This window comes from Lactuca virosa, chromosome 1 (assembly GCF_052849685.1).
Source record: "Lactuca virosa cultivar CGN04683 chromosome 1, Lactuca_virosa_CGN04683_v6, whole genome shotgun sequence".
In the NCBI taxonomy this organism is placed as follows: Eukaryota; Viridiplantae; Streptophyta; class Magnoliopsida; order Asterales; family Asteraceae; genus Lactuca; species Lactuca virosa.
The window spans coordinates 31216629-31228082 of record NC_136426.1 but is presented as its reverse complement, the minus strand read 5'-3'; the positions used below and the strand labels follow the sequence as shown (position 1 = coordinate 31228082).

At 33.8% G+C, this 11454-nt stretch overlaps 1 protein-coding gene across 1 annotated transcript; it reads left to right on the top strand.

The window, feature by feature from the left end:
- The first annotated feature begins 3568 nt into the window (after positions 1 to 3568).
- On the top strand, positions 3569 to 9798 carry LOC145163946 (beta-galactosidase 5-like). Its single transcript, XM_079082696.1, has 18 exons — positions 3569 to 4070; positions 4154 to 4249; positions 4333 to 4445; positions 4566 to 4632; positions 4728 to 4820; positions 5251 to 5394; positions 5585 to 5673; positions 6006 to 6111; positions 6198 to 6285; positions 6453 to 6571; positions 6686 to 6847; positions 6931 to 7109; positions 7328 to 7428; positions 7816 to 7925; positions 8153 to 8263; positions 8475 to 8791; positions 8884 to 9220; positions 9374 to 9798. Exons 1-18 carry the CDS (start codon positions 3609 to 3611, stop codon positions 9503 to 9505), a joined length of 2826 nt encoding a protein of 941 aa, XP_078938822.1. The 5' UTR covers positions 3569 to 3608; the 3' UTR covers positions 9506 to 9798.
- The last annotated feature ends 1656 nt before the right edge of the window (positions 9799 to 11454 follow it).

The following is an 11454-nucleotide window of genomic DNA, read 5'->3' as shown; positions in this document are numbered from 1 at the left end:
CTTACCCAACATAGACAGACTCAATTCAAAGAAGAACAAATGATAGGGACATGATCGACATACACACACCCTTTATCAAAGGAACAAGATTGGGATTTTCAATGTGGCAATCTCCCTTTTTATCTGCAACAAATCAATATTATCCATATCATAATAGATTCAGTTCAAATTTGAAGATTATTATTAAAGTCTTGAAACACATTCCAAATCAAAATTCACAACTCATAACTGTATAAAATCTAATGAAACATCAATTCTTTTACTAAATTGAAGATGGAAGAGTAATGGAATAGAATGGATTCAGAATCGAAATCCACATGATTCCCATTAACATATTTGAACTCAACATCCATTAGAGTATCCAACTTAACAACAACAACGCTGGTAGGAATACCCAAATACGCACCAGTATCGCTGACATCTTCATCATTCAACAATACAACAAAATCCAAACCACCTTCAATCGAACCTAGATTCAAATTAACAATCGATAATGAAAAACACTTTGAGAAACTTTTCGGATTAGGGCTCCCAGGTCGTCGAAATCTAACAGGCTCGTTGTACAAATCTAACAGACTCTCTACCCGGGTAACGCCATAATCCTCATCCATGTCCGTCCTACTTCCGTTCTTTACGGTGGCAACAACCGATGATGACGTAGATAACCTAGAGAAATCATGATAGGGAAAGGGCTCAAGCAAAGCACTACATGAAAAACAGGAAAAATAGCTTGTAAAGATTCATTAGGAGCAATTAATGGGTCTAATTTCTCAAATAAGTTTGCTCTTATAGGAAACCACACTCTTTCTCTCCCTCCATACCAAATCGGAGTGAAATGGGATGATTGAGAATGACAACGAGTGAGGTGTGAGAAGGAATGGAGAGAGAGAGAGAGAGAGAGAGAGAGAGAGAGAGAGAGAGAGAGAGAGTTTTGGATCTAATTGAAAGAGCGTTGGAAGGTGAAGGATCGATTAATATGCAGTAGCGTCTAAGGGATGGAAGGAAGCTCGCATGGTTTTGAGTTTTGAGTCGTAAAGATGAAGGCATAAAGCAGAAAACATGAAGGCTGATGAGAAAGAGAGAGAGAGAGAGAGAGAGAGAGAGAGAGAGAGAGATATGTGGGCCCTTTGTATATTTAATAATTATAAAATACTTAAGAAAATGAAAGAAAAATAGAAAATAAATACCCCAAGGGTATTAAAGTCATTTCAATTTAGTGGAGGACCAAATCTACAACGAAACTAGCTTAAAATGACCACGAAGCCAAAAAAGTTGAGGTTTGGACTAAACCTTAGAAAAAATACATACCACATGGACCATTTTTGCAATTTTTTCTTTTTTTAAATAATGTCAATAAAAAGTTTGTTTGAAGGGTTTTTAAAAAGTTGTAAAAAAATAATTTTGGGACAATTTTGTAATAAAAAATGCTTGGATCAAATTTGTAACAAAGTTTAAAATTTGGGCCAAAATTATAAATATATAAATGACTTGCTACACTTGCAATAGCAGGTCAAATTAAGTTGACCCTGAGTTAGTTATATTTTTATACAATAAATTGGGTTTGTTAACAAGTTGAAGATTATTTGAATAATTTATTTTGTTAAATCAGCAATAACCCGTAAAATACTAAAATACTAAATAAATTAAACGAATCATCCATGGGGTATGGTTCAAGCTGCATGTTTCGACTCTATCTTTTGATTTTCATCCATATCATCCACATGATTTGAATTTATTTTGGTTTTGGTCTTAAATGGATATCAAAGATTAATTTATCTTTGTTGAATTTCTTTTACCTTTATATACTATTAATTTAATAAAAAAATATTAAGAAAATATGTAGGTCCATTTTCTTCTCTTATACCACCGATTACCACCACAACTACTACCACTTATTCTTAGACATAACCAACGCTAACTAGGCATGCACATTTATCATGCGGTGCGAAGATCAGAGAATTTTTTATGACTTCCATTCCATTTATCGATCCCGACCCATAAAAATGACTGACCAGCCCTTATTGATGAATGAAAAAAATGTTTTATGAGCCCTGTAAGCCCACACCTGAGATGTAGAACATCCATGGCACATTAGCATGACGTACTCCTCTTGTTCGAATAGAGTTTGAAACCAAACTTCTGAGGATAGATGGGGCGATTTAGATGAGATTCAAATGTAGATCCAACTTTAGATTCACTCGTGGGATACATGAAACATGCATAGACCATACTATAAGGAAGATTCATGTAATTTACTCTAAGATAATTTAAGAGAATGAGTAAATTACAATTTTGGTCCCTATATTTTACACCTATATGCAGTTTAAGTCCAAGGTTTCAAAAAATAATGTGCTTTGTCCCAATGGTTTCCAAATGTTACACGCATGGTCCCTAAGACTGTTACTGTCTAAAAAACAACACTAAGTATATGTGAAATGATGAGATTGTCGTTTTTTGTCCTTTTATTACTTTGTTTATTTTTTTATTAAGGAACAAAACTATAATGTATTCTAAGAGAAATCACAAAGGGTAGCAAGTCATTTGAGCAAAATATGACATCTAAATGGTTGAGCAGTAGAAGTTTACTAAGGATTGCCTAGTTGAGGACATCGGTAATTGTAAGTAATCGTTGGAGAAAGGTGAGAGTAAAACGCGATTTTCAAAAGTCCAATCCCAAAACAAGATCCGTTTATAACTCTAATGAATTATCTTGTATTTTTAAATCTACAAAACCATCACCTTATTATTCTACTTATTTAAAAATGTGTATTCTTCTACTTCTAGAGAAAATGATAGTAAATTTAATAGTAACTGTAAATTTTTACAATTAAAGCTATAACTTATAAGCAATTTTTTAGGTTGTCTTACGTGAAAGTACATCGTTAAAGATTGTATCAGCTTAAGGTAGTATCAAGAAGGAGCTCAAAAAGTATTTTATCAATTAAATATTTATTTTAATCTAAACATAAGTCTATGATCTGCTACTAAACTTGTAATTTCGGTAATAGATAAACTATAAACAAAAAACGTTATGTGCAAACTGTCACGTGGGTATCTTAAATTTTGTTCGACCTTAAAAGCTATTTATTTCAGAAAATAGCATATTAAAATTTAAATTAAAAAACACAAATTAAGATTCTGTCATTAACTTAATTATCACATTTATGAACTTGTTGACTTGTTACCACATTTCGCGAACTTGTAAATTTGTGATCTAAGAAAATTATTTTTTTAACACTGTTAGTTTTATAAAATATAATTTTATATTAATTGCTAGATTATAAAATACAAATACTATCAACTTATATTATAAGAATCCCCTAAATTAAACATCATATGTTATACCATGCCAATTGCATATAAATTAATTGATGTATCTAAAATGTTCACTTCAAAATGTAAATATAAAACATAAATATTTTTAAGGCTACTAAAACATTTTTCCATAAATACAAATTATGCTTGTATATTCTTTCCCCTATTTATAACTTCACATTTTCTTTTAATAGTACAAACCATATCATAAATGAAATCTATTTATCTACCTACTGATGAGTTATATTCACCGATAGTATTCAATATCTCTTTCAAAAATAGAAATCCACCATATGTTTTTGGCTGGTTGCCTGCCACCTTCCCCCACCCTGCACACCGTCATCAATAAACAGTGTGTCACGAAGAGTAAGATTACAGCAACAAAACCTTGGAGTCAGCGACAATGTTCCAAGAATCACTCTGATCAGTTTACGTTTACATTTACATGTTTCCACTCCATTACAAGTGTATTCTTCTCTGTCATCTCCACCGCTTCCGCCACCCTTCATTCAAATAAACCAACATCTCCGCCATGTTTTAGTCTCACACACACACACACACACACACACCCACCAAAAGCTTCGACGACAATGGAGGGCATCTCTGTCTACAAGCTTTTAGCTTTCTTCATTATCTTTACTCACCTGAATCTGATTAAGGGCACTGTGACATATGATCAGAGATCGTTAATCATCAATGGCCAAAGGAGAGTCCTCATTTCTGGCTCCATACATTACCCCAGAAGCACCCCTGAAGTAATTCTTTTTATACTCTTTTTGCTTATAAACTGAATTTTCTTTGTAATTTGTGTTCGTGTTCTTGATGTGTTGTGCTGCAGATGTGGGAAGATCTTGTAATTAAAGCGAAAAATGGAGGATTAGATGTCATTGATACCTATGTGTTTTGGAATGTTCATGAGCCTTCCCCTGGTATTGTAAGTTGTGTAAGCAGAGGTCTTTTCTCCATTAAAGCGTGTGTTGATTTCAAATTTTGCTGAAAGTTTTCTTCTTTTTTCAGTATGATTTCAGTGGAAGATATGATCTTGTGAGGTTTATAAAAACAGTAGCAAGAAATGGACTTTATGTGAATTTACGCATTGGACCTTATGTTTGTGCTGAATGGAATTTCGGGTACTTTAAATTTTCTCAAGATCCACCTTTCGTGGTGTTTTATTTCTAGCACCTTTTGTTTTTACAGTTTCTTGATGTTTGACTTTTCAAGTTTCAAGTTTTTGTTGACTTTCTGTGTAGGGGTTTTCCTGTATGGTTAAAATATGTTCCTGGTATCAGCTTCAGAACAGACAATGAACCATTTAAGGTTTTATTTTTTCTCATTCAGAGTTTTCATGGAGGAATATTGTTGTACGACAAATATAACCCTGACTTTGTGGCTTAATTACTTGATGTTAATAGGCAGCTATGCAAGGATTCACACAGAAAATAGTTGGGATGCTGAAGGCTGAAAACCTGTTTGAATCACAGGGAGGTCCAATCATCCTCTCACAGGTTCTAAGTGGTTTTATTTACCTTTCCTTTATAACAATTAGGGTTAAATGCAAGAAACATCAACATACTTTTTCTTTTATTTACTTATTATAGCATCATACTTTAACTTCTTTCTATTACAACATTCCATTATCAAAAAAAATTCCTATCATGACACTGTACATTGAAATGTCTTCCAATCATAACACTGTACTTTTTTTTCTTATTACGATATTGTGCTTAGAAAAATCTAATTGAAATTACATCGATATAGTTAGGTAGCTTTTACAAAGTACAGAAGAAATGAAAGTATAACGTATAACAAAAAAATATAACCGATCTTAGTTGCTATTTCTTGTATCTAACCCTAAGATTTATCTATCGTTGTTATAAAAAAAAACAAAAAACATGTCATTTTGGTTTATAGTGTTTCATTATTCATTTTAACTAGATTGAAAACGAGTATGGTGCACAAGGGAAGTCATTTGGAGCAGCCGGAAAAGCGTACATAAATTGGGCTGCAAAAATGGCTGTTGAACTAAACACTGGAGTCCCATGGTCCATGTGCAAGGAAGATGATGCACCCGACCCTGTGGTCAGTTTTCGCGACACTTTATATATATATATATATATATATATATATATATATATATATATATATATATATATATATATATATATATATATATATATATATATATATATATATATATATAAACACTTCAGACTATATACATGAATGCAACGGATTCTATGGTGAGACTTTACATATACATTCATGACAGATAAACACATGCAACGGATTCTATTGCGACACTTTTACTCCTAATAAACCTTCAAAGCCCGCAATATGGACGGAAGCTTGGAGTGGCTGGTAAATTGTTATTTATTCTTGGATTAAATACAAGAAATAGCAATATACCTTCATTGATTTGTTTTTATAACATCCTACTTTTGTTTCTTACTATTACAATATTGTACTTTAAAAAATATATATCCGTTAAAGCAATGTCATTCAAATACAAAACAATTTTCACTGTATCATTTATAGATTTTACGAAAAAAAAATTAAAGGTACAATTGTATGAAAGAAATGAAAGTAGAATGCTGAAATACACAAATAAATGAAAGTGTTTTTCTCTTTCTTACATTTAACCCTTTATTCTTCTACAGATTTAGAATTAAAATTCTTGCTTTGTTATTAAGGTTTACAGAATTTGGTGCTCCGATTGAGCAGCGACCAGTACCTGATTTAGCATTTGCTGTGGCGCGTTTTGTACAGAAAGGTGGATCATTTTTCAATTATTACATGGTTAGTAAATTTTCTGATAACAAAATACATTTTTTTAAACATTTTCTTTCATTTTTTTATTGAATTACTGTTTAAATTTGTGACAGTATCATGGTGGAACAAATTTTGGACGCACAAGTGGAGGACCTTTTATCACCACAAGCTATGACTATGATGCTCCCATCGACGAATATGGTGAGAAACATAAAAGGGTTAAATGCAAGAAATAGCTACAAACTTTCATTGATTTGTTGATTTTAATGCCTTAATGAGAAATAAATCAAAAGGACTCTATAATACACATAGAAATGAAATTATGTTGCTACTCCGTGTAAATCGATCTAACTTTGAATGATTTTCAGGATTGATCAGAGAACCTAAATACGGCCATTTAACCGAGCTTCACAGGGCCATTAAGCTTTGCGAACCGGCTTTTTTTTCTTCAGATGCTAAAAATATTTCTCTAGGACAGAGGCAAAATGTTAGTTTTTTATAACCCATTTTACATTTATCTCAGATATATAGTTTGTTACATGCATATGTCATGAACCATTTTATTAATAATTTTTAAGCTAATTAAGTTGTATATATTCAGGCATACGTGTATGAAGGAAACGGAAATTGTGCAGCATTCCTTTCAAATTTTGAAACCGATTTTGCTGTTAGAGTTGTGTTCAGGAATCACCATTATAAATTGCCACCTTGGTCCGTTAGTATCCTCCCCGATTGCAAAAATGTCGTGTTTAATACTGCAAAGGTAATAATTTTTGTTGGGGATAAAAAGAAAAAAAAAAGGTTATATATATTTGAACTTATTATAATAATATTTTGTTTTTCAAGGTTGCAACTCAAACTTCACGGATGAAAATGGTGCGGACGGGTTCTAGCTTAGAGTCATGGGAGACTTACCATGAAGATATTTCTATGTTAGCAAGTGGGCCATCTTTGACTTCGGTTGGACTCATGGAACAAATAAATATCACTAGAGATTCAAGTGATTACTTATGGTACTCGACTAGGTATGTATTTCAAACTTTTATCGTTTTAGAATATTTTTTTACTTTTGCTAAATGCAAGAAATAGCAATGAACTTTCATTTATTTGTGTAACTTCCATTTCTTTATGTTACAAACATTGTACTTTCAATCTTTTTCTTATTAAGCATTATAATTTCAACTTTTTTCTTATTCGAATATCATAATCTGAAAAATCTATTGTATTTGGATGACATTGCTAGCATCGATACCAGATTATCAGAGACAGGTCCTCGTAAAGCCACTCTGACGGTTCAGTCTAGAGGCCACGGAGTTCACATTTTCGTGAACGGACAGCTTTCAGGTACTTCAATGCAACGTACTTTCATTTATTTTTGTAATATAGCATCCTAATTTTATTTCTTCCTATCACAGCTTATTATATCCAATTATTTCTTATGAAGGCGTTGTACTTTGAAAACCTACCCAAGTATAACTTTGTGTTTTCAAACGTTTTCTTGATAGGACACTTTAGTCTATACTTTCAAAATTTACCCAATTTATAGCCATGAAAGGTGTTTATATTTAGAAGACATTGCTTGAATTGGGTAGATTTTTTTAAGTACAATGTTGTAATTAACAAGAAGAAATGAAACTATGATGCTATAATAAATATAAGAAACAAATCAATAAAAGTACATTGTCATTTCTTGCATTTAATTAACGCTAAATTACATGTATATCTATGTAGGGTCGGCGTATGGGTCCCGGGAGACCACTAGATTTACAGTTAGAGCACCCGTTGAACTCCGAGGCGGAACGAATATAATCTCACTGCTTAGCATTGCTGCAGGACTACCAGTAAGTTGATATATGAGCACTATTATATTAATATTTTTATAGAGAATGTCAATGATTTTTTAGTATTTATATAAAATTACCGGTTCTATCAAAAACTTCTCCAAGTATTTGAAGAGTTTTGATCTACTTTGAAGTTGAAAGCTATCTCATTTGATCTAAATACTCAAACTGTAACTTCCCTTTGACACTTGTTGATAGTTTATTCAAATTGTTTCTTTTTGTTCAAGAATGTCGGAACACACTTTGAATCAAGGGATACAGGAATTCTAGGACCCGTTTCTCTGGATGGACTTGACCAAGGAACGATCGACTTATCAAGAGGGACTTGGACTTACAAGGTAAAGTGTTGTTTCCTTTTGACTTAATGAACTTAAACATGACTTATTTCGGTAACCTATATATGAGTGTTTTCTTTTGACTAAATACAAAAAGAAAGACTTGACTTAGAATCTTAGGAAATGAGACTTTTCCGTTAAGTCCTAACATTTTACACCCTCACATTTTCCCATGTAATTTTCTAAGCATCATTGACACAAATCCTTAAAACAGGTTGGGTTAAACGGGGAGACGATGAATTTGAATTCGCCAAATGGCATCTCGTTTGTAGACTGGAGTCGAGTTTCATTAGTCAACCCACATCAGCAGCCATTGAAATGGTACAAGGCTTATTTTGATGCACCCGAAGGCAATGAGCCACTGGCTTTGGATATGAAGAGTATGATCAGAGGTCAAGTATGGATCAATGGTCAAAGCATTGGAAGATATTGGACCAAGCATGCAAGTGGAAAGTGTGGCTCTTGCAAGTATACTGGAGCTTTCAGACCCGGAAAATGTCAAGTGGGCTGCAATGTACCAACCCAGCGATGGTAAATAACCATATAAGAAAAATGTGTCGCTAATCTGTCACTAGAGATACATTGAGTGACGAATATCTAAAGACTTCATCTGTTTTTGTTAGGTATCATGTACCTCGATCATGGTTAAAGCCGAGACAAAATCTATTGGTGTTGTTTGAAGAAGTTGGGGGGAATATATCAAAGATATCTCTGGTTAAAAGAACTCAGGTGAATGTTTGTTCTTCTACATTTGAGCACCACCCTGTCATCTCCAACTACCAAACTGAGAGCTCAGGTGAAACCACTATGCTTCATGACACAAAGGTCCGCCTGCAGTGTGGGTTTGGCCAATCCATTTCTTCAATCAAGTTTGCAAGCTTTGGGACTCCTTTTGGAAGTTGTGGAAGTTTTCAACAGGGCACGTGTCATGCACCCAACTCTCTTGAGCTCATAGAGAAGGTGAGATTTTTATATATATAAATGGCCTTTCACAATTGAATCCGTAGCCAAATCACAGAATTTCTAGTAGTGCTTTTTGAACATTCTTTTGGTGCTTGAGACCTGAATGTTTTTTAATATGTTATATTCTCTAATGCTTTACTTTTTCAACAGTCATGTGTTGGACAGGAGAGTTGTGAGGTGATGGCTTCAAACAATTATTTTGCAACGGATCCGTGTCCTAATGTCTTGAAGAGGTTATTGATTGAAGCTGTTTGTTCTATCAAACCGAACTATACAGGTTAGATGACCATGGTGAGGGAACCAAGAACTAGTCAGCTAAAAGATCATGGTGCGTGAACATGAAGGAGTTGAGGTTTATGAGATACAACAACCTAGATGATAGGATTTCATTTAAGGATTTAGAAACTAAGTTTTGGTGAAGAAACCAATAAGAAGAAATAATATTCTGGAGATCGGACACCATGAATAAAGTGGTTTTGTGTATACTGGAGTGAGAAATGTGTACATGATATGCTATACAAATGTAAAAATTATGGTGCCAGATGTTATATGAGGGAGATAAATATTTGATTGGATGAGATGGATTTACCCATTGTTAGAAAACTTGGTGTTTCGATTGCTTGGATTCACTAGGAGTCGTGATGCACTTTCAGATTGAACTATTTCGATGGTACAATCGAAAGTTCAATCGGATAAAACTCAGTGTTTGATGAACAAAGAATGAAGGAAGTTATGATCTTCTATGTACCAAATTCAAATGACCAAAAACCGTATATTAAGTATTAACCACTATCTGAAAACTAGCGAAAAACTGTTATATAGCAGTTTCATAACCATTACAAAACTGTCACTAAACCGGGTTTGAAGTCACAAATTCGGATTTTCATGCATTTTCCGTAAAACAATATTAACCCAGCCATGCGCTCTGCCCCTTGGACCACGCTACCAGGGGCGCAGCTCCCGAACCCCGTGGTTTTCAAATCAGAATAAACTCAAACAAGGGTGCACTCTGCACCAACTTTACTTGTTCAAAATTTATTAAAATTACATTGGTCAATAAGTTTATCCCATTACACTTAAATAATATTGGTGATACAAATCACCAACATCCAAAACCACATGCGAACACAAAGGTAATGATAACACAAAAGGTAATGAGAGTGTAGTTTTATGTTTTGTTATATAGTTGATTTTGGTATAGATGGCTACCACTCTATTATTTTGATGAAATAAACATATATAACAACCAAAGAATGAGTAGACATATGAATCGCGTTACCACCTAGTGTAACACTTATCACAAAATATCATGCGGAAGCCCATCTCATTAATCTAAAACTAAACTTCATCATCTATTACCAACTACCGGAAAACAGTTCAATACTTCATTGTCTAATCTATATCGAAAAATTGATCAACATCAATGTGTGCATCATCAAGAATTCTGGAAAATGCCAACAGTGTAATATAGTATCTGTTTTATGCAACTCAAATACTTCAGCCTATTTCAAGGAGCCCACCAACGCAAGGCCCAAGATAGTAATTCAAGCCCAACTCGTTTTCGTGAATAAGCAGAAGAAAAAAAAAAGTCAAATTTGAAAGAGTAAAACACGTTTCCTTCTTTTTAGTTAGGTTAGTTGCAGTGCATGTTACCATTTCTCCTTAATTCCATGCATAAAACTAAGGCTTAGCTGCATATTTGATTCCAGTAATGATATTGATAAGACCTTGTTTGAGAGGGTCAATCTCCACAGAAAAAAACAGAGAGAAGGAGACAGAGTTTTTGGGACAATTTTCAACGTATTCATTCTCCAAAACATTAGAAACATTAAATACTAAAATAAAATGGCACATGGCTGCCAAAAATCAAGGAACTAAACTATTGTGCTGAGACTTATTCTAAACGGAAAACAACTAGTGGGTCCTAAAATTATGCATGACCAATTCATGCACACGTGAATTAAGTTGTTGGGGATTTTCTTCTGCTTGTTCAACAAGTACCCGTTAGTCATTAAAGCGGACGGGCCTTCGTATCATCCTCTTGGGTCGTCCATGGGTCGTACCCGTATCAATTCCCCCCTCGTTGACAGGGACCTTGTCCGCAAGGTCTGAAACAGTAGTGAGGTCTATAGAGTCCTTGTCTTCCCAAGTAGCTTCTGTAATGTCCCGGTCCTTCCATTTGACAAGAACTTGATCAGTAGATTTCTCTCCTGAGCGCATGGTTCGGTGAT